The 25,090-nt window shown below is 40.9% G+C and overlaps 1 protein-coding gene across 1 annotated transcript in view; it reads right to left on the reverse strand.

Moving 5' to 3' along the window:
* LOC124278895 (protein unc-93 homolog A-like) overlaps nucleotides 1–25,090 on the reverse strand; it is a 70,058-nt gene that overhangs the window by 25,960 nt on the left and 19,008 nt on the right. The window contains exon 2 of the mRNA XM_046714699.1: nucleotides 18,229–18,374. Within this exon, the coding sequence (XP_046570655.1) occupies nucleotides 18,229–18,374 (146 nt within the window). The remainder of the gene's footprint in view (nucleotides 1–18,228; nucleotides 18,375–25,090) is intronic.

Consider the following 25,090-nt stretch of genomic DNA (forward strand, 5'->3'; position numbering starts at 1 on the left):
TACTGACATACAGTACTGTGGCAAGTGTCCCAGCATGTTTACTGGCATACAGTACTGTGGCAAGTGTCCCAGCATGTTTACTGACATACAGTACTGTGGCAAGTGTCCCAGCATGTTTACTGACATACAGTACTGTGGCAAGTGTCCCAGCATGTTTACTGACATACAGTACTGTGGCAAGTGTCCCAGCATGTTTACTGACATACAGTACTGTGGCATGCATCCCAGCATGTTTACTGATATACAGTACTGTGGCAAGTGTCCCAGCATGTTTACTGGCATACAGTTCAGAGGCAAGTGATCCAGCATTTTGAACTGAGGTATGTGTCTCAGCATGTATACTGGCATACAGTACTGTGGCAAGTGTCCCAGCATGTTAACACGCATACAGTACTGTGGCAAGTGTCCCAGCGTGTTTACTGGCATACAGTACTGTGGCAAGTGTCCCAGCATGTTTACTGACATACAGTACTGTGGCAAGTGTCCCAGCATGATTACTGGCATACAGTACTGTGGCAAGTGTCCCAGCATGTTTACTGACATACAGAACTGTGGCATGCATCCCAGCATGTTTACTGACATACAGTACTGTGGCAAGTGTCCCAGCATGTTTACTGACATACAGTACTGTGGCAAGTGTCTCAGCATGTTTACTGACATACAGTACTGTGGCAAGTGTCCCAGCATGTTTACTGACATACAGTACTGTGGCAAGTGTCCCAGCATGTTTACTGGCATACAGTACTGTGGCAAGTGTCCCAGCATGTTTACTGACATACAGTACTGTGGCAAGTGTCCCAGCATGATTACTGGCATACAGTACTATGGCAAGTGTCCCAGCGTGTTTACTGACATACAGAACTGTGGCAAGTGTCCCAGCATGTTTACTGACATACAGAACTGTGGCATGCATCCCAGCATGTTTACTGACATACAGTACTGTGGCAAGTGTCCCAGCATGTTTACTGACATACAGTACTGTGGCAAGTGTCCCAGCATGTTTACTGACATACAGTACTGTGGCAAGTGTCCCAGCATGTTTACTGACATACAGTACTGTGGCAAGTGTCCCAGCATGTTTACTGACATACAGAACTGTGGCAAGTGTCCCAGCATGTTTACTGACATACAGTACTGTGGCAAGTGTCCCAGCATGTTTAGCATGTCCCAGCATGTTTACTGACATACAGTACTGTGGCAAGTGTCCCAGCATGTTTACTGGCATACAGTACTATGGCAAGTGTCCCAGCATGTTTACTGACATACAGAACTGTGGCATGCATCCGAGCATGTTTACTGACATACAGTACTGTGGCAAGTGTCCCAGCATGTTTACTGGCATACAGTACTGTGGCAAGTGTCCCAGCATGTTTACTGGCATACAGTACTGTGGCAAGTGTCCCAGCATGTTTACTGGCATACAGTACTGTGGCAAGTGTCCCAGCATGTTTACTGGCATACAGTACTGTGGCAAGTGTCCCAGCATGTTTACTGGCATACAGTACTGTGGCAAGTGTCCCAGCATGTTTACTGGCATACAGTACTGTGGCAAGTGTCCCAGCATGTTTACTGGCATACAGTACTGTGGCAAGTGTCCCAGCATGTTTACTGGCATACAGTACTGTGGCAAGTGTCCCAGCATGTTTACTGGCATACAGTACTGTGGCAAGTGTCCCAGCATGTTTACTGACATACAGTACTGTGGCAAGTGTCCCAGCATGTTTACTGACATACAGTACTGTGGCAAGTGTCACAGCATGTTTACTGGCATACAGTACTGTGGCAAGTGTCCCAGCATGTTTACTGGCATACAGTAGTGAAGCAAGTGATCCAGCATTTTGAACTGAGGTATGTGTCTCAGCATGTATACTGTGGCAAACTTTCCATGTGTCCTTGTGTTGCACTGTGGAAATTAACCCTGTCTTATTATTGGAAATATCCCTGGTCCAGCTCGATGACATGACAGGGAGCCACAAGGTGTAATTCTAAATGTTCTGTAAACCCATAATCTCACAAGGGCAAAGCATCCTGCCCCAGATTTTATTTCATTAACCTCGTTCTGTCATTATTCTTTAACCTCTAATGCAAGCCTTAACATAATTTACATTTTGATGAATGTAACACAGTTGTTTTTGTACACATTTATTTCATTCAATTTCAACTTTTTAAAGACTGAAAGACAACCCTTTGTTTCCCTGCGTGTCACTTGTACTGTGTCTGTTCAATTTGATTTCTGGAAATCTACTTGAGAGCTATTCCTCTTATAACGCGTAATGAATATATCCCCCTCATTGTTTTCCAACTTTTGCAATTATCTTCACTTTTATGATCTACAGCCTAATAATTGACAAACTGGAAACCTCTCTGCACTGTGGGTAAATTAGGTCACTTAGTTTTATAATTACATATCCACCAAAACACAAAGGTTCACATATTTGAAAAAAAGAAAGTTTTAGCCAACTGAAATTACTTACCAGCATTAAGACAGAGATATGACAAAACAGTCTACCCATGATCAATCTCCAGCATATTTACACTCTACTGAATCATGTCCCTAATAGAAGAATCCTGTACTCCCAGAATAACATCAAGTCTGACATCCATGAGAGAACTCTTCCACAGGGCAAAACACACATGGATCATGTTCTCTCTGTGAATCATTGCAAGAGAACCTAATCAAGGCAACAAACAATAGTGCAACAACATAAAAACATGCACTCTCAACACAACCACTATGAGAGTTCATCTGCAATTACATCACCCTTGGTCCTGAACTGGGCACTGTGGAAAAACACTAAGTAATCAATGCTGAATGATAACAATCCCCTTCTATCGGTATATGCAGGGGAGCGACTGTCATGCATGCTCTCTCACATGCCTTAATGCCAGACATTACCTCTTAAGTTATTATGGATTTAGATAGGATTGACAAACATGCCCCACCAGCTTGTGTGAGATACTTTATTAGACATAGTCTTACATTGCTCTTGCTGTATGATGTTGGGCTGATTGTTTATCTCAGCCTTTAATGGAAATCTTAGGGTTTTTGTGGCTTTTCTATCCTGGTTGTTGGGAGATGATATCAAAGAAGTTACTGCTTTGATGCATCCATGGTTACAATGCCAATTAATCATTTAGGACTCTCTAGCGTATAATAAACATTAACACAAGTCAAAAGATGTGCTTATTTCTCCATTGATCTCCATCAGTGGGATTGCAATATTTCTATAACAACGTTAAACAGGTTCCTTTCCCAGCTCCCCGCTATCTTCTCTGTGCTGGGACCACTGCCAGGAACTTGCACAAGTGCATGACTTATTGAGGCTCCTTGGTGTCTGTGGTAAGGTTTAAGGGGGACCATACATAATTCAATGGTGGGCAAAATACAATTTTGAATGGACGCTGAGAACTGCCTCTGAGCTCAAGCTGCTCACAAAAAGAATGAATATACATACAAAATCAATAAGTTTATGAAACATTGCAAATGTGGGCATTTTTTTAGTTATTTGTTGCATTTTTTCTCTCTTACAAATACAACAAATAACAGTCACATATAATAAGGTAAACATCTGATAGGCATTGCCATGTACATTAGGATTTTCATCTTCATTATTTTCAGATCCTTAAACAAATATCAAAGAGGAATACAACTCATGAATATTCATGAGCTCCTAAACCAATCAAGCACAGTCTAGAGATACTGCTGTGTGGCTTGAGATAATAACAAACAAGCCATAGGGATCACTGAATTAATACTGTAAATCTTTAGCCTTGACTAGAGACCCGCAACATTACCTCACTTAAGGCAGATCATGTTAAGGAGTCAGTTACAAGGAGACTAAGCAATTTGCTATCCATTGTAAGCTTTAGTTTGAAATGGCTGGAAAGGTTCGACACACTGATTAGATAAATCATCTCAGCATAACCTGTACTTGTAATTAAGAAATGTTACTGGAGGCCATCAGCTAGTCTGAGTAGTACCGAATGTATCACCACAACAAACTTCAAAACAACCACAGTACTTGTACAGCTAGCCTGTGTTTGACTGGATGCAGCATCACAACTGTCTTAAGCTGCACTTGTAGCTACACTATGTTTGACTGGATGCAGCATCACAACTGTCTTCAGCTGCACTTGTAGCTACATTGTGTTTGACTGGATGCAGCATCACAATTGTCTTCAGCTGCACTTGTAGCTACACTGCGTTTGACTGGATGCAGCATCACAACTGTCTTCAACTGTACTTGTAGCTACACTATGTTTGACTTGATGCAGCATCACAACTGTCTTCAACTGCATTTGTAGCTACACTGTGTTTGACTGGACGCAGCATCACAACTGTCTTCAGCTGCACTTGTAGCTACATTGTGTTTGACTGGAGGCAACATCACAGTTGACTTCAGCTGCACTTGTAGCTACACTAAGCTTTACTGGACGCAGCATCACAACTGTCTTCAGCTGCACTTGTAGCTACACTGTGTTTGACTGGATGCAGCATGACAGTTGACTTCAGCTGTACTTGTAGCTGCACTATGTTTGACTGGATGCAGCATGACAGTTGTCTTCAGCTGTACTTGTAGCTACACTAAGCTTTACTGGACGCAGCATCACAACTGTCTTCAGCTGCACTTGTAGCTACACTGTGTTTGACTGGATGCAGCATGACAGTTGACTTCAGCTGTACTTGTAGCTGCACTATGTTTGGCTGGATGCAGCATGACAGTTGTCTTCAGCTGTACTTGTAGCTGCACTATGCTTTACTGGATGCAGCATGACAGTTGACTTCAGCTGTGCTTGTAGCTACACTAAGCTTTACTGGACGCATCATCACAACTGTCTTCAGCTGCACTTGTAGCTACACTGTGTTTGACTGGATGCAGCATGACAGTTGACTTCAGCTGTACTTGTAGCTGCACTATGTTTTACTGGATGCAGCATGACAGTTGTCTTCAGCTGTACTTGTAGCTACACTGTGTTTTACTGGATGCAGCATGACAGTTGTCTTCAGCTGCACTTGTAGCTACACTATGTTTGACTGGATGCAGCATGACAACTGTCTTCAGCTGTACTTGTAGCTGCACTATGTTTGACTGGATGCAGCATGACAGTTGTCTTCAGCTGTACTTGTAGCTGCACTATGCTTTACTGGATGCAGCATGACAGTTGTCTTCAGCTGTACTTGTAGCTACACTATGCTTTACTGGACGCATCATCACAACTGTCTTCAGCTGCACTTGTAGCTACACTGTGTTTGACTGGATGCAGCATGACAGTTGTCTTCAGCTGTACTTGTAGCTACACTATGCTTTACTGGACGCATCATCACAACTGTCTTCAGCTGTACTTGTAGCTACACTGTGTTTGACTGGATGCAGCATGACAGTTGTCTTCAGCTGTACTTGTAGCTACACTATGCTTTACTGGACGCATCATCACAACTGTCTTCAGCTGCACTTGTAGCTACACTGTGTTTGACTGGATGCAGCATGACAGTTGTCTTCAGCTGTACTTGTAGCTGCACTATGTTTGACTGGATGCAGCATGACAGTTGTCTTCAGCTGTACTTGTAGCTACACACTGGACGCAGCATCACAACTGTCTTCAGCTGCACTTTTACTGGACTGGATAGCATCATCACAACTGTCTTCAGCTGCACTTGTAGCTACACTGTGTTTGACTGGATGCAGCATGACAGTTGTCTTCAGCTGTACTTGTAGCTGCACTATGTTTGACTGGATGCAGCATGACAGTTGTCTTCAGCTGTACTTGTAGCTACACTATGCTTTACTGGACGCATCATCACAACTGTCTTCAGCTGCACTTGTAGCTACACTGTGTTTGACTGGATGCAGCATGACAGTTGTCTTCAGCTGTACTTGTAGCTACACTATGTTTGACTGGACGCAGCATGACAGTTGTCTTCAGCTGTACTTGTAGCTACACTGTGTTCGACAGGATGCAGCATCACAACTGTCTTCAACTGTACTTGTAGCTACACTGTGTTTGACTGGATGCAGCATGACAGTTGTCTTCAGCTGTACTTGTAGCTACACTGTGTTTGACTGGATGCAGCATGACAGTTGTCTTCAGCTGTACTTGTAGCTACACTATGTTTGACTGGATGCAGCATGACAGTTGTCTTCAGCTGTACTTGTAGCTACACTATGTTTTACTGGATGCAGCATCACAACTGTCTTCAGCTGCACTTGTAGCTACACTGTGTTTGACTGGATGCAGCATGACAGTTGTCTTCAGCTGTACTTGTAGCTGCACTATGCTTTACTGGATGCAGCATGACAGTTGTCTTCAGCTGTACTTGTAGCTACACTATGCTTTACTGGATGCAGCATCACAACTGTCTTCAGCTGCACTTGTAGCTACACTGTGTTTGACTGGATGCAGCATGACAGTTGTCTTCAGCTGTACTTGTAGCTGCACTATGTTTGACTGGATGCAGCATGACAGTTGTCTTCAGCTGTACTTGTAGCTACACTATGCTTTACTGGACGCAGCATCACAACTGTCTTCAGCTGCACTTGTAGCTACACTGTGTTTGACTGGATGCAGCATGACAGTTGTCTTCAGCTGACTGGATGCAGCATCATGACAACTGTCTTCAGCTGCACTTGTAGCTACACTGTGTTTGACTGGATGCAGCATGACAGTTGTCTTCAGCTGTACTTGTAGCTACACTATGTTTGACTGGATGCAGCATGACAGTTGTCTTCAGCTGTACTTGTAGCTGCACTATGTTTGACTGGATGCAGCATCACAACTGTCTTCAACTGTACTTGTAGCTACACTGTGTTTGACTGGACGCAGCATCACAATTGACTTCAGCTGCACTTGTAGCTACACTATGTTTGACTGGATGCAACATCACAGCCAACTTCACCTGTACTTGAAGATGGCCTGTGTTTCTTCAACAAATCATTCGGTGCTTTACATCAACAAGCGTTGCAGTTGTTTACTCACGCTTAATATTTGGCTGAAATTGAAGTCTGTCAAGTGCAACATTCGCCATACTCTGTTGTTAGCTTTGCAAAAGGAGGCATTAACACTTGCCTGCTAACCTATGGCAAATTGATTAATGTGGAGGGCATCCTTCCCATGAGTTAAAGTTTCCGTGTTCTGAAAGGTTTTGCTTGTATTTAATCATTATTTACGCTAGTGGAGTTTCAAAGTTCAGTTCTGGTCATGCTGTGGTATCAAAGTGGTTAATGTAATGTTTCGTTTTCTTTTCTCAGTATCAAGCTTACACCAGCAGACTGACTGGCTTGTGTCTACAGTACAAACCAACAATCATAACTGGAGATCTGTGTGATGAGGGCTGAGAGGAGGAAGACAGGAGGGATTCAGTTCATTTCACTTTCTAAGACACTGACTGACTGCCATCCTAAAATTCCTGAGGATTATATTTTTTATCAAGGTTATGATGTAGAACAATGTCCTTATGCCTTTAGTCTGCTGTGTAATTAAAACTGAAAGTAGTGAGGACAGGGATCTAAGGGCTGTGTGATTAGAGGTGAGCATAGTGAGGACAGGGATCTAAGGGGTGTGATTAGAGGACAGGACAGGGATCTAAGAGGTGAGAGTAGTGAGGACAGGGATCTAAGGGCTGTGTGATTAGAGGTGAGCATAGTGAGGACAGGGATCTAAGAGGTGAGAGTAGTGAGGACAGGGATCTAAGAGGTGAGAGTTGTGAGGACAGGGATCTAAGGTCTGTGTGATTAGAGGTTAGCATAGTGAGGACAGGGATCTAAGAGGTGAGAGTTGTGAGGACAGGGATCTAAGGTCTGTGTGATTAGAGGTGAGAGTAGTGAGGACAGGGATCTAAGAGGTGAGAGTTGTGAGGACAGGGATCTAAGGGCTGTGTGATTAGAGGTGGAAGTTGTCAAGACAGGCATCTAGGGCTGTGTGATTAGAAGTGAGAGTAGTGGTGGGATGAGGTGAGGTGAGACAAGACAAGATATTTTGTACAGAGAGTTTACACATGTGTGGCTGTTTGTAGTAGTTGAAAGAACCACCACTGATGATGGGTTTTGAAAGCACCTGCAATGTAAATCAGTGTGAACACAGGATGATGTTTATCTGTCAGGTGCCCCAGTACATTGCTAATGCCTGTGTTTTTTTAAAGCACCTGCAGTATAAAACAGTGTGACCACAGGATGGGGGATGATGTCTGCCTGTTAGGTGCTCCTCTCCCCTGCTGATGGACTGGGCCTCATCTGTTCATTACTAAAATACTTCTTACAAGCCTCTGTACTAGAAACTAACAATGTGTTGCTGCATTGAAGGGTATGGAAAACCCTTGTATTGTTATATATGACAGCTTTATACTGAATCAACTTCAGGAACTGTGCTGGACACAGATGGCATTTGGACATTTTCATAACTTTATCAACTTCTGATTAAGACAGTACTCTACAGTACAAAATTTGAGGATATTTATCTTCAGGATACTGTGAATGACATCAAAGAACTGGGCCGTTCTTAAAACCTGAAACTAACAAGATGGATGAACACAGACATATTTACTACATAATTTTGCATAATGATATGTAAAATATAAGTAAAATATTGAAGCTGTTAAGTTTGTAGGTAACACATGTAAAGTACATCTACAATAAATCCTTTTTCTTCATTGTGTTATTTGACCCATGATCTTGGGTATATGAGGCAAGCCAACGAACTATGGATCAATGGCTATTTGTATGATGCTAAGTAATTAAGTAGTTATTGAAAGTGAAGTGGTTACAATATTGATATTCATTTCTATCTTGCTCTTGTAGCTCCAATAATTTGAATCTATTTACAGATTCAATTGTGTCAAAAAATATTTCTACTCCAAGTCAGTTTTAATGCTGTGATTGAGGATTCAGGTTTTGTTAGTAAAGTATTAAGTTGAGAAGTCCAACATTAACCAGGATCTGTTACTCAACAGGAATTACTATACAGCAGCTACTTCAAAGAAGTGACAATATTCTCTGTGTGCAGACTGTTAAATAACTTTGGCTGCCCCTACTGACTGTAGCAGGTGATCACTCAACTTATAACTTATCGGTAGAAGGGGCACATGTAGGAATAGGGCTGCCCTACTGACTGTAGCAGGTGATCGCCTCAACTGTAACTTATCGGTAGAAGGGGCACATGTAGGAATATGGCTGCTCCTACTGACTGTAGCAGGTGATCGCCTCAACTGTAACTTATCGGTAGAAGGGGCACATGTAGGAATATGGCTGCTCCTACTGACTGTAGCAGGTGATCGCCTCAACTGTAACGTATTGGTAGAAGGGGCACATGTAGGAATATTGCTGCCCCTACTGACTGTAGCCGGTGATCACTTCAACTGTATCTTATCGGTAGAAGGGGCACATGTAGGAATAGGGTTGTTCCTACTGACTGTAGCAGGTGATCACCTCAATTGTAACTTACAGGGGAGAAGGGGCACATGTAGGAATATGGGTTCTTCTACAGGATGTAGCATGTGATCACCTCAACTGTAACTTACAGGGGAGAAAGGGCACATGTAGGAATATGGCTGCTCCTTCTGACTGTATTAGCAGATGAATACCTCAACTGTAACTTACAGGGGAGAAAGGGCACATGTAGGAATATGGCTGCTTCTACAGGATGTAGCATGTGATCAGTCTGACTGTAGTTTCCAGGGATATGTAATGACATTTGTCTTGGTGACCCAGTCTGCATCACCATCAATAGTGATAAGAACAAGAAAGACAAGGAACTGGAGGTAAAACTGAATAGAATGAGTTTGCAATGCAAGTGTAAAGCCAGCTCAGACATTTCCAGTCTCGTTAAGGCCATGAAAATAATTAATTACACTTGACAGAATCTGTAGCAGACATTAAGTGGAGTAGAATAGTGATGCTGATCCCAGTTGTCAGTGTTCATGCTTTTGCTGTGCATACTTAGACATGCTATAACACGGGCTAAGTCAGACAGTAGAAACGATGAACACACTCAACTCCAGCCTCCCATCTCAGAGCTTAGCAAGAGGCGGGGGAGAATAAAATCTATAACAGCCTGACACGGAGGCCATGGCGAGCTGGCTTAGCCAGGATCACGGTTTGACCGACGGAAGAGGTTTGACTAATGAAGCAGTAACTCGGCTAGTCTGGAGGGACACAATCAAATATGCCCTCACACAGTCCCGACAAAAGTGAACACAGCCTGACAATGCTGGCATGCAACTTAAAGAACAGTGAGAGGCCCATCACAGAATTTGTCCTCACAGCGACAATCATCACAGAATTTGTCCTCATAGCAACAACCATCACAGAATTTGTCCTCACAGTGACAATCATCACTGAATTTGTCCTCACAGTGACAACCATCACAGAACACGTCCTTACAGTGAGAACCATCACAGTATACGTCCTCACAGCGACAACCATCACAGAATATGTCATCACAGCCAGAACCATTGTAGAATTTGTCCTCATAGCGAGAACCATCACAGAATATGTCTTCATAGCGAGAACCATCACAGAAAAGGTCCTCACATTGACACATCACAGAATAAGTCCTCACATTGAGAACCATCACAGAATAAGTCCTCACATTGACACATCACAGAATAAGACCTCACATTGACACATCACAGGACAGAATAAGTCCTCACAGTGAGAACCATCACAGAATAGGTCCTCACATTGACACATCACAGAATAAGTCCTCACATTGAGACACATCACAGAATAAGTCCTCACATTGAGAACCATCACAGAATAAGTCCTCACAGTGAGAACCATCACAGAATAGGTCCTCACATTGAGAACCATCACAGAATAAGTCCTCACAGTGAGAACCATCACAGAATAGGTCCTCACATTGACACATCACAGAATAGGTCCTCACAGTGAGAACCATCACAGAATAAGTCCTCACATTGACACATCACAGAATAAGTCCTCACAGTGAGAACCATCACAGAATAGGTCCTCACATTGAGAACCATCAGAGAACAGGCCCTCACATTGAGAACTTAATATGTCCTCACAATTAGAACCATTATAGAATGAAGTCCTCACTGTGAGACCCATCCCTTAAGAAGTGTTAATAGGGAGGTCAATCACGGGATATGTCCTCATCAAACTTTGCAATCAGATTAAATAGTATAAGTTGCAAAATCTACAGACCTCCACACTTAATAACATAATATATAAAGGGGGCAATGTCCAGTGTAGGAAAGATAGCCCGTCCCAACGTCCGAGACGGGTGAATTTTTTGGAGGACGGGTTAAAAAAATATCTAGTCCGTCCTCATGTCGGGTCAATTTTAGCAAACCAATGACATATATATAATGATTTTAACCTTTTTGAATATTTACTGCCGAAGCTGTTTTATTTATATTTGGAGGACAGGCTAGATTATGGCAGGACTGGTAAAAAATTTGACCTGCCAGTCCTGTGGACAGGCTAGATTTTCTACATCTTTCCTACACTGCAATGTCAAAGAAAAAGTTTAGTTTCATAAACAAATTGACATTATACACTCTACCTACACTGAATAGTTTTAATAGTGTAGTTAATATGGTTTGTAAAGATTGATTCTTTGATAAATCTCCTGAATACATCACTAAATACATGGTCCTTTGATCCTGAATAAATGTTCATTTATTGCCTGCAGAAATTCTGCTATGACCTATTCATACCAGGCCAGACTAAGTTCCCTTTGGTTCTATAGATTTTCTTGGTCAACATGCCAAGGACTCTACTGCTATGAATGCTTTGTCGCTGAATACTCTATTAGTGCAACATCAAATCTAGTATTCTACCCCTATGTCTATTGATTCATTTAGTATAACACTAAGTTCAGCATTCTAAAAAAGAGCTTTTGGGACAGAAAATCAACAGAATCACTGATGTTTGGAGCTATGGGACAACAGAATCACTGATGTTGGTGCTATGGGACAACAGAATTACTGCTGTGTGGTGCTATGGGACAACAGAATAACTGCTGTGTGGAGCTATGGGACAACAGAATAACTGCTGTGTGGTGCTATGGGACAACAGAATCACTGATGTGTGGTGCAATGGGACAACAGAATCACTGATGTGTGGTGCTATGGGACAGCAGAATCACTGATGTGTGGTGCTATGGGACAACAGAATCACTGATGTGTGGTGCTGTGGGACAACAGAATAACTGCTGTGTGGAGCTATGGGACAACAGAATCACTGCTGTGTGATGCTATGGGACAACAGAATCACTGATGTGTGGTGCAATGGGACAACAGAATAACTGCTGTGTGGAGCTATGGGACAACAGAATAACTGCTGTGTGGTGCTATGGGACAACAGAATCACTGCTGTGTGGTGCAATGGGACAACAGAATAACTGCTGTGTGGAGCTATGTGACAACAGAATCACTGCTGTGTGGTGCTATGGGACAACAGAATCACTGATGTGTGGTGCTATGGGACAACAGAATCACTGATGTGTGGTGCTATGGAACAACAGTATCACTGCTGTGTGGTGCTATGGGACAACAGAATCACTGATGTGTGGTACTATGGGACAGAATCACTGATGTGTGGTGCTATGGGACAACAGAATCTCTGCTGTATGAAATGAGTGAGTAAGGCTTTATGCAGCATGTTGCAATATCCCAGCAATATCCCAGCAGGGGACACCAGAAATGGGCTTTTCACATTGTACCCATGTGGGGAATCTAACCTGGGTCTTCAGCGGGACAAATGAAAGCTTTGACCGCTAAGCTGCTATAATACCTCAGTCCTCCCCACAGGAGGTTGAAAACAGTCTGTGCTTTTCAAAATATTGTGCAAGGGCATGAGTGGACAATGATGCTCTAATGAGCTGTGGAATACGGGAAACATGTAGCTACAGTATACTGAAGGTATCAAGTGAACACTACACTATTTAATTGTCTGGGTTTACGTCACTACAAAACAGATGTGCTGAATTTGCCAGGTCAGCATTCTTCATCTGCAGGCCTTTGCTCATACACCAAACACAACAACAAACCCAACAACTTCAACCCACCTAGGTCAACTTGAAAGGATTTTTAAAACCAGATATGCATGTCTGCAATTTGTTGCCAGCATTGATGGTTTCTTCCACATGTGCTTTCCTTCTATCGTCTTTATTCAATGGAACATGGCACAAGCTTAATTTCAATTGCATCTAAAGACATTGCACAGTCTTCCCTGTCAAATACAAAACTGCATAATCAGGTAGCACACGACAAGGCCAAACACATGTGGGTAGAAGGACTCAATCACCAAATATAAACTTCAATGGATGGAGATGAGAACTTTTTAAGCAATAGACACTTCCAAACTATAGTCAATCCATGTTATGTGTATAATAGTGGTCTAGTGATAAAGAACACATTGATAGAATTTTCTTAAATAGTCAAGCCAAGAGTTATTGTGATGACATATACTTACTGAAATTGATATGAATCATGACAATGAAAATAATGTGATCGATCAAGCTCCTAACTTTAGTACACAAGAAAGCACTTACCCTGGTAACCTGATGCCAGTTAAATGTGTATTGGGTTCAAGAAGAAAGTCACACATCAACATTCCTTGCAACTGCAGTACATCTGCACTGGGGAATGAAATTATTTCCCCATATCACACATAAAGAACTTAAAACTGACTAGGCTGCACTGCAATTAAACTTTTGAATAAACATTTGTGGAGAAACAAGAAAATCAATTGGATCCATCTTCAGCCTAATGACACATCAGAAGTTTGAAAGAAAAAGAGAATTTCTCCTCGATAAACACTCTATATGACTACTTTAGAGGCTGGTCCCAGTCATGTTAGCTTTTCTGCACAGTTGTTAATATCTGATTGTTCACTGGAGCTGATGTTGATGTTTGAAGGTTCCCATTAAATATTGATACAAGGGAATATCAACCGGTAGAACAAAATGTTCCCCAATATATAGGACAAACCAAGTCATCCTAGATACAAGGGAATATCAGCCAGTAGAGCATGGGCATTCTAAATGTCACACAGTATATTGGACAAATGCCCTCCAAGTCATCCTAGATACAAGGGAATATCAGCCAGTAGAGCATGGGCACTCTAAATGTCACACACTATATATTACAAATGCCCTCCAAGTCATCCTAGATACAAGGGAATATCAGCCAGTAGAGCATAGGCATTCTAAATGTCACACAGTATATTGGACAAATGCCCTCCAAGTCATCCTAGATACAAGGGAATATCAGCCAGTAGAGCATGGACACTCTAAATGTCACCCACTATAAAGAACAAATGCCTTCCAAGTCATCCTAGATACAAGGGAATATCAATCCAAAGAGCATGGACACTTTGAATGTCCCCTAGTATATGGGACAAACTCCCAAAAAGCCATCTGAGATAAAAGGAATATCAACCAGTAGAGCATGGAAAATCTAAATGTCACACAGTATATAGGACAAACTCCCTCCAAATCACTTTGGAAGCCATGACACTTTGACCCTTGACAGGTGCTGATTCTGCCTCTCAACTGTTACAGTGTCTCCACACTGAAATAGCTCCAAATTTATCAGTATTTGTCAAATTATTGTATTTACAGTCACTGCCGATTTGAAGAAGGAAGGAACAGATGTACTAAACAATCCCAATACCCTGCTTGTACATAGGGACTGTGAAATTAAAACAGAGATCAACATTTGCACTGATGATGACAAAGTCAAATGAGGTTTCCCTTTCATAACAAGCAGACACTTCATGATTTCAAAACAGTGAAAATATCAACTCATTCACTCTTAGCTCACCTGACTGAAAGTCAAGTCAACTTCTGTTGTTGCCTGTTGTGTCATTTCTTGTCAATGTCTACTCCTCAGAAACCATTGGACCAATGAAGATGAAACTGCACATCCTTGGCCAATGAATAACCACACGCCAGTCTGTTCAAGGTGTGTGGTCCTGTGCGCAGAGCTCAGGTCACAATCAGTTAAAGTTAAGCAACGTTGGGCGCAGAAAGTCATCGTATGGGTGACTGTGTTTGGCAGCTTCTGACAGTTTCTTGGACTCCAGTCCTGCCCCACAACGAATCACATGTGATACATGTGGTCTCACCTAAGGCAAGTGAGTTTGCTCAAAATTGTCCACCCAGCAGTAAAATTGGGTACCTGGTATGATACGATGGTAGTCTGAATTTGAACCTTGAGTGCCTGACAGGCGACCGGTTGTATTCTCCACAGGGAGTGATCTGTACTCATTGACAAGGGGTAATATGTCTGAGCTATTGGAGCATGCATCCATGGAGAAACGCGCAATATAAACAGACTATTAAATTATTAGCATGAATCTGAGTTTCAATATGCCATATTGAAAAACCTATTTATAGACATTCATTCATTCATTTCTAAAACTACATAAAAAGTTTGTAAAGTGGCACAACCTATGCATTCCAGTTTTTGTGAAACCTTAATATTTTTCACTTGATCTGACCTTTGTACTTTAATCAAACTAAAAGCTGAAACTTCTTCTGGCCATTACTAAGCCATGTTCATTGATACTGTAACGAAATGCAATGTTATGTGCAGTTAGTAGTGTGACTCAATACATATGTTCCCCTTGAACATTTAATACTTTAGCATGATTTGAACTTTTGACCAGTTTCTAAATTCTATCCTGTCTTATTTCTTTACACTAAAAAAACCATTTCTTTGGAAACCACTGTAGAAACAAGGCTAAACTTCACATTCTACATGACCACTGAGTTTGTTCACAAGGTTTGAAACAGATTTTGAATATGGTCCGGAGTGAGGTGGTTGTTTAGTTAGTTGACAGTGTTTACAGATATGTTTTTAGTCCTTCAGCAACAAGTTTGACCATGTTTTGACAATACCCTTCAATTCTCTTAAAAGGCATAGTTGGCTCTGTGATTTTCTTCTCACTGGAAATGGTTATATTGAGTGTCCTGAAATTTGGCACATATGATTTGTCCTTTACGTGATAGCATCACATTTTTATCAAACCATGGTATTTAGAAAGTATTTGAATGTCAATGCTGACAGGAATTTTTATTAATTATCTTAATTTATATTCTAAACTGTCTATCAAGGTGATTTACTGTCCAGCAGTACTTTTTTCATACAGATCTCCAACTGTGTTTCCCACAGTGTGTGTGTCCGAGACTTCAAAGTGTGACATGAGTACATCTGCTCTGTTCTGTCACATCAGCAGACATAGTAGAGCTTCAGAAACAGAGGGAAAGGAAAGGAAGAAATAAATATCTGGCAAATCTGACTCACTTCTGCCACAAGCACTCACAAAATTACGCTGAGCATGGTAATTTGTTTTGCATAAAGGAACAATGAGATTGTGTGTGCAGTCAGCTGACAGTGACGTTGCCTATTTTTGTAACCACATCGGAAACTGAGTGAATCCAGATGGCCAATGGGAACTGTACATTTTTTCATGAGAGTAAATTACTAGATTGAAATGCAGATGAATTTTGAATCTGTTTTCCACATAACATGAATGTAGCATCCGATAATTTACAATACCAAGATCCCTAAATTTATCTGAAGGTACCATCAGTTTCCTACAATGCAATGATCCCTCAACTTGTCAGGATTTAGCCAGTTTCCTACAATACCATGATCCCTCAACTTATCTGAATGTACCATCAGTTTCCTACAATGCCATGATCCCTCAACTTGTCAGGATATAGCACCAGTTTCCTACAATGCCATGATCCCTCAACTTATCTGAATGTACCATCAGTTTCCTACTATGCCATGATCCCTCAACTTATCTGAATGTACCACCAGTTTCCTACAATGCCATGATCCCTCAACTTGTCAGGATGTAGCCAGTTTCCTACAATACCATGATCCCTCAACTTATCTGAATGTACCATCAGTTTCCTACAATGCCATGATCCCTCAACTTGCCAGGATATAGCACCAGTTTCCTACAATGCCATGATCCCTCAACTTGTCAGGATGTAGCCAGTTTCCTACAATACCATGATCCCTCAACTTATCTGAATGTACCATCAGTTTCCTACAATGCCATGATCCCTCAACTTGCCAGGATATAGCACCAGTTTCCTACAATGCCATGATGCATCAGCTTATTGGGTGTGGGGTCAGTTTCCTATACAGACATGATCCATCAAATTAACGGGTGTGGTGTCTGGGTGTAGTAACTGAGTTTTCTGTTTTATCAGTTCAATTAAGAACATCTGAAGTTTAGCATTTGGCAAAAGGACTCACTGACCTAAAGTTTTAACTCCAATTTAGACATTAACTCACAACCTAACTAAGCACAGGTGGTGGCTATTGCTCTTTCAACATTATTTGTGAACACTTGGTTTGTTTTAGTACACAATCCTATCAACCAATCTGAGACAAGGCTAAAGTACTCAAGCATCCCTGTAACTGGGACCTTGTGCAAATCTAAGTGTAAGCTAAGATGGTTGTCTCTGTTTTTATCCTGTTACAACATAAGCCCTGGATCTCTACCGTTGTCTTGGCGAACCAGAGCAACGTGTAGGTTTTCATTGTGACAAAAGCAAGGTTTCTCCAATTTGTGTATTAGCTGTGACTGATGTCTGTTTCACTGCCAGTCTGCATTATTGGGGCTGTGCAATTCTCCTTGTCTTCCTCACAAACAACATCAGTGACAATAATGTCTGACCCCCCAGCACTCCAGCTATGCCTCCCACATTCCAAGGCCACCATTACACTGCGATGAATTGCTCTGCCTCAGCCCTTACCTAAGCCTTATTACTCTGTACAGAAAACAAAGTGGAGTAGCTTTTGTGTGTGCTTCCTATGTGAAACCTTACATGGATGAGCACTTCACCTTCGAATTCACAGCAGACTGAAACCAGTCCAAAAAATCACAATTCATAACATCTCAATAACATGATCAGTTGATTTGAGTAATGTCTCTTGAGGAAAAATAATCAAATACATGTACATCAATGCAGATTTGTGGCTACTCATCATAAAATCAGATGCTCAATACACTCAAAACATCAGTGTTTGGAAACAAATAGCAATAACACAGCAGCCTGTAAATAACTGAGTCTGGATCAGGCAATCCAGTAACATCAGAACTGACCCCACCATCAGGGCACAATGACAAGTGTCCATCAGTTATCAACAGGAATCCTGAAAAGAAACACATGTACATTCATGAATCCTCCATACTTTGTTTGTAGATTCAAAGTCGAAGAATCACATGCACTTATATTTACCTGATATCCGGAAGATTCTGTGTCAATGCGTGCCCCGATCCTGTCTAGCAGGATCACAATCAGCAGGAAGCCAATGAATCCAAGGACAATGTAGGAACACATCAACTTCCAGAGCACTCCAGAGAACTTGCTGACACTGTCTTCCTCTGTTGCAAACAAACAAAATCATCCTGTGTAAAAGGACTACATGGTCAGAATCATTACTACAGAGAAACAGACTCACATCCGCCTAGACAAACAAAACAGTACACAATTAACATTGCTAAGGCACAGAGTTACAGGGAGCAGGTACAAAAGAAACATTTGAAATTTCTAAATGCCATTATTTAGTATATTGATGGAAAATCAGTGTCGTCAGTTTTGTTTTACATTCGGTGTGCTTAGTTCTCATGAGGATCACATTGTATTCATCAGCTGTTTTAGTCATGGTAACTAATTCTCCCTTGTACCAACACTGATATTTGTACTGGACAAGAAACAACTGAACATAAAGGCCCCACTGTGTGCAGTGTCAATCAACAGTTGTTACATAAGTATTTGTGCATGTACTATAAATTCCATTGCAGTCTTTGGGATGGTACCCATATGACATATCCTTTGGCACCTCAACCTCTATAACATTGATTCTGGTATACACAACCCCCTGCACATAACAGCTGGTAACTTCAATTCATGTAACATCACCATATATCACATTTAAATCTTGATACATTGCATTAGGTACATTCAACCCTGTATTATTGCCTCTCTTACATTCAACCACATTAAACCACTGTTGGCAGATTCACATCCCTGTAACATCACCACTGGTACAATCAACCCCTGTTACATCACATCTGTTAAATTCAACCCCTGTTACATCACATCTGTTATATTCAATACCTGTAACATCATCGCTGGTACTTTCAACGCATCACATCACATCTGTTACATTCAACCCATCACATCTGTTATATTCAACCCCTGTTACATCACATCTGTTACATTCAACCCCTGTAACATCACATCTGTTACTTTCAACCCATCACATCACATCTGTTATATTCAACCCATCACATCTGTTATATTCCACCCCTGTTACATCACATCTGTTATATTCAACCCCTGTTACATCACATCTGTTACATTCAACCCCTGTTACATCACATCTGTTACATTCAACCCCTGTTACATCACATCATTCAATACCTGTAACATATCGCTGGTATTCAACCCTGTTACACATCACATCTGTTACATTCAACCCATCACATCTGTTACATTCAACCCCTGTTACATCACATCTGTTATACAATACCTGTCATCATTGCTGTACTTTCAACCCATCACATCACATCTGTTACATTCAACCCATCACATCTGTTATATTCAACCCCTGTTACATCACATCTGTTACATTCAACCCCTGTAACATCACATCTGTTACATTCAACCCCTGTTACATCACATCTGTTACATTCAACCCCTGTTACATCACATCTGTTATATTCAATACCTGTAACATCATCGCTGGTACATTCAACCCATCACATCACATCTGTTACATTCAACCCATCACATCTGTTACATTCAACCCCTGTTACATCACATCTGTTATATTCAATACCTGTAACATCATCGCTGGTACATTCAACCCATCACATCACATCTCTTATCAACATCACATCTGTTATATTCAACCCTGTTACATCACATCTGTTACATTCAACCCCTGTTACATCACATCTGTTACATTCAACCCTGTTACATCACATCTGTTACATTCAACCCCTGTTACATCACATCTGTTATATTCAATGCCTGTAACATCACATGTTGGTTCAACCCATTCAACGTTATATTCAACCCTGTTACATCACATCTGTTACATTCAACCCCTGTAACATCACATCTGTTACATTCAACCCCTGTTACATCACATCTGTTACATTCAACCCCGTTACATCACATCTGTTACATTCAACCCCTGTTACATCACATCTGTTACATTCAACCCATGTAATAGTTCCTCTGTTACATTCAACCCTGGTTACATCAGCTATGTTAGCTCCATGTCCAAGTAACCTAAATCATCTCTATGAATGAGTGTGTTAGTGAACATTGTGGCTATATACGTGTTATCTACTGTTACCTAAAAGCACATGGTCCTTCGAGCTCTACTTGAGAAGGAAAACAAATACTCAGATTCAAGATACCACAATGACGAATCATACCACTGCTTATTAAACACACATTGTATTTTCTGATGTCAGAAAACCTAGCAAACTTGCCCTATGGAATCTTGAGTATTGGCACAGACTTGGGCAGACTGGGATCATGCCCAGGGTGCCAGACAGCTTCCTATTGGTAGTTCAGGCACCTCTTAACATTTCCAAACCCTTCCATGGACATTGGAACTACGCAGTGGACTTCAGCTACATCTGTTGCTGTTATAACACACCTGGCCATGATTTCTCCAAACAAACTGAAGTCTGAGTTTGGGAGTTTTTACTCAAAATATGAGAAAATGCATTTCCCAGAATGAACTGAAATCGATTTCTAAAGTCAAACATAGTAGACAATTTGAGTTTGGTGGTTAGATTACTTAAGTTGTTTGGGCTTTTATATTTCAAAATAGGCAGTTAGTTGAGTTAAAAATTCAACTTTTTCAGATTGTCAAACTCGGTTTGAAATTTGAGCAAAAAAAAGTTTGTTTCGAGTGAGTGAGTGAGTGAGTGAGTATGATTTTACACTGCTTTTAGCAATATTCCAGCAATATCACGGTGGGGGACACCAGAAAGTGGCTTCACACAGTTTGTTTTGAGAAATCGGGGCCTGATTTGTCATGTTGGAGACAATCAGTTTCTCTGTACTGGGAATTGTGGGCCTGCTCAGAATAATCATTTGACATACACCAACATAGTGGGTAAGTATGTAATATCATGCACTGCATCTCTGGTACTTGTCTCTTGTGCAACTCCTCCATTTGCTGTTTCCAAAATGGGTACCGGTAATTATTCAGAATGAATCTACCTGATACCTGACACAGAATTTCAGATCCTTGAGACTGGAATGCTACACAATTTAACTATGCCTTGAAATGTGCCTCTACTAAGAATCTTACTGCCATGGTAAAATCAAGGTAGCAAACTAGTCCATCTAACTTAACAGACAGAAGACGCAGCAAATACATCCTATGGACTATATCCTGAATGTCACTTTTCTGTGGTGAAATATCAAGGAGACCATGTATAACTGACAGCAAGGAAAGAGAATATTGCATTTATTCTTGGACACATGTACATAGGAATCAATCTGTTCTATTTGATGGCTGTGTTGGCTTGAATTAAGGCACAAACTTAGCTATTCACATACAAGGCAGTATGACATTTTGATAACTTACATTAAAGGTCTGCATTTTGGAAAAAAGAAAACCCAGAACAATCTGTAATCATATTGACTATTCTGGTTTTAATAAAATATTTTGGCACAGTAAAATATATTCATTGTAGAAAAAGTTATCTTCAGCAATTTTTTGGAGTTAGCCATTCATGGAGTCACTGGGTATATATTATGTCCCTGGTGAAGTAGTATGGGAATGGGGTTTTCGTCATATGTGAAAGCAATAAGATGTACTTGGATAAGATAGGTCATTGACGTTACTGGTACTCTGCAGATGGGAAGAAACTCCTACCCCTGAGCTATCCTACTTTCTTGATTCCAGAATGTGCCTTTACAACCTCTTGTTCTGGTACACTACCAAACTGTCAGTTAAGTCAACCTGTGAAGATTAATGGGTGAATTTTCACACAAAGTCAAACCAACATTTTGTAATATAAAAAAAAAAAAAAATTACGATGTACCTAATTTTCAGTTAATTTTGCTTACTGAATATGACAGTTTGAGTGAAACCAAGAAACAGGAAATTTGCTGCAGAATTCTTAACTGTTAAGTGTATTTGTGTACATGATGTATGTTGAATTCAATTTGACTTCAAATGAGGGCTGAAGAGGAGGGATTTATGTCCCTCTGGCATCCAGGGGGGTAACCAGGGTTCAGATGCAGTGTCATTTTGAATCTATTGAACACACAATCTTTCATATGTTATATGTGTATTTTGTGGGAGATGTGGAGATTCAGGGATATGATGATTGCGGTAACCATAACAAGCCTATCTTCCACAACCAACCTTATTGTTTTTTTATATCTAGCAAGGAAAAGGAATGAAATGCTTGAGAAAAGAGATTAATATGATCATGTTATGCTCCAAGACCTATTAGCACAAAGCAATTTGTGTTGTGCCTCCAACACCCCTGTTATTGTACATAGGTCGGGATAGTCAGACAGTCATGATTGCTTTGGGCAGGCGGGCCCTTTTTATTAAATTGAATGTTTTGTGTCCTCAGTTTACCTCTTGTTGTGCAGACCTCTGACAAGCCAAGAAGAGGACATAACTGAAACTATACAGGAAAACCTTCCCTATATGCAGTATCATGAATTATGTTGTGATATTTTCCTTAAAATGCCTTCTGTAGATATAGTCACAGAGGGACCATTCTACAGATCTGTACTGGCTTCGCATATTTCCCATAATCCCCTACTCTGGATATGGCTCAGTTCAGACACACCAGACATAAATTAGAACTGAATATTTTCCTTCCTGCTTCCAGCATTGTGTAAAGTAATAATCACCTATGATGAAGTGACATACAATAAGTAGGAATGTGCAGAAACAGAGGAGACACCGTGAGTGTCAGATTGAATGCTGCAGCCCACGTGTACGGCACGATACGCCTTGTAATGGCCTATTGATCTGCGATGGGAGAGCCGCCATTGTGTGGAATAATAGAGATGAACAATAGCAGTGATAGCAACTCACATCTCCCTGTTATTCCATAATTAGATTTAAAGGCATACAACACTAAGCTGCACTCTCCAATTTCCATGTTGTCTGAGCTTGGGGTATTTCATGAAAGTTGTAACATGATTACATCTGGTGCTATGAAAATATGCTACACTTAAAACTGTTTTCTGTAGTCGTGTGTGGAGAATGAAAGTGAGCAAGACAAACAGAATATATTGTTTCTGTGTTTGAGGCATATGGAGAGCATGATTTTTGTAATGGAATCACACAGGCAATTTGGAAAACATGTGGAATTCAGTACACACATGCATAAATATGATGGCAGCCTGACAATGTTCATCTGGGAGGAGAAACACAATATCCCACTGACACCTAGCCTGATCGTCTTGCATGGTCATAAAGTAGATTCTCGCAGCAGTATTAACTTTCCTACACTTTGGACACTCAAAACCAAATAATTGAATACTTTCTGGGGCTAATAGGTTTTTACACCTAACGGACAGTGTTTTCCTGGATAGGTGAGGTCTTTTACCATTATCACAATGATCAGATAATACTGATATCATTTCTCTATATTATGTGAACCTTCACTCTGCAACATGGCCTCAGTCCTCAAACAACATTGATCAACATTTCTTTTGGGTAGAGCTTAAAGGACAATTTGACTAGATACATTTTGCTGCATCCATGTTTTCAAACCATTTTAAAATGACCTTGGCTTGATTTAAGGAACTTGACTTAATTTGAACGAGGTACATGTTGACAAGAAAACAAAATTGCATCAACAAAACAGGCTGCACTATGGTCCAGTAAATTTATCATAGTTGAAACACAAGCCAGTCTGCCTCAAGTGTCACAAACATAACAATGCATTGTTGTAAAACATAATAGGAATATCATATATACATATAGGAATAATCATTAGGGGTAATGCGTAAAATCAACTTGTGTGGAAAAGTAAGAGACCGTCAGTCACAAATTAGGAAATTTGTTGACATCCTCTTGGTGCTAGTCGACACAAATAAACGGCTGCATCTGTAATGCGGTACATTTGTAGATGTTTTATACAGTTAAATCAAACCCTGATACCACTGATTGAAATAGGTGATTAGTATACATGTCAGTGATACACAGCTTTCTAGGTATCTTAGTGTAGCAGTCACAGTATTCAAATTTACTCTATCCAAGAAAGTACATTCTGAATAGCAGTTGCAATGCAGTAAATGCTACTTGTCATGAGATAGAGGATGTGTCCCACTTCTCATGACATAGAGTTATGTGTCCTACTTGTCATGTGTCCCACTCGTCATGACACAGCCATGTGTGCTACTTGTCATGACATAGATGTATGCATGCTACTTGTCATGACATAGAGGTATGCATGCTACTTGTCTTAACACAGTCATGTGTGCTACTTGTCATGACATAGAGCCATGTGTGCTACTTGTCATGACATAGAGCCATGTGTGCTACTTGTCATGACATAGAGCCATGTGTGCTACTTGTCATGACATAGAGCCATGTGTGCTACTTGTCATGACATAGAGCCATGTGACATGCTACTTGTCATGACATAGAGCCATGTGTGCTACTTGTCATGACATAGAGGCATGTGTGCTACTCGTCATGACATAGAGCCATGTGTGCTACTTGTCATGACATAGAGCCATGTGTGCTACTTGTCATGACATAGAGCCATGTGTGCTACTTGTCATGACATAGAGCCATGTGTGCTACTCGTCATGACATAGAGCCATGTGTGCTACTTGTCATGACATAGAGCCATGTGTGCTACTCGTCATGACATAGAGCCATGTGTGCTACTTGTCATGACATAGAGCCATGTGTGCTACTTGTCATGACATAGAGCCATGTGTGCTACTTGTCATGACATAGAGCCATGTGTGCTACTTGTCATGACATAGAGCCATGTGTGCTATTTGTCATGACATAGAGCCACGTGTGCTACTCGTCATGACATAGAGCCATGTGTGCTACTTGTCATGATATAATATCAAA

The sequence above is a fragment of the Haliotis rubra genome, unplaced genomic scaffold, assembly GCF_003918875.1.
Source record: "Haliotis rubra isolate DU_JTF1 unplaced genomic scaffold, ASM391887v1 Scf243, whole genome shotgun sequence".
NCBI lineage: Eukaryota > Metazoa > Mollusca > Gastropoda > Lepetellida > Haliotidae > Haliotis > Haliotis rubra.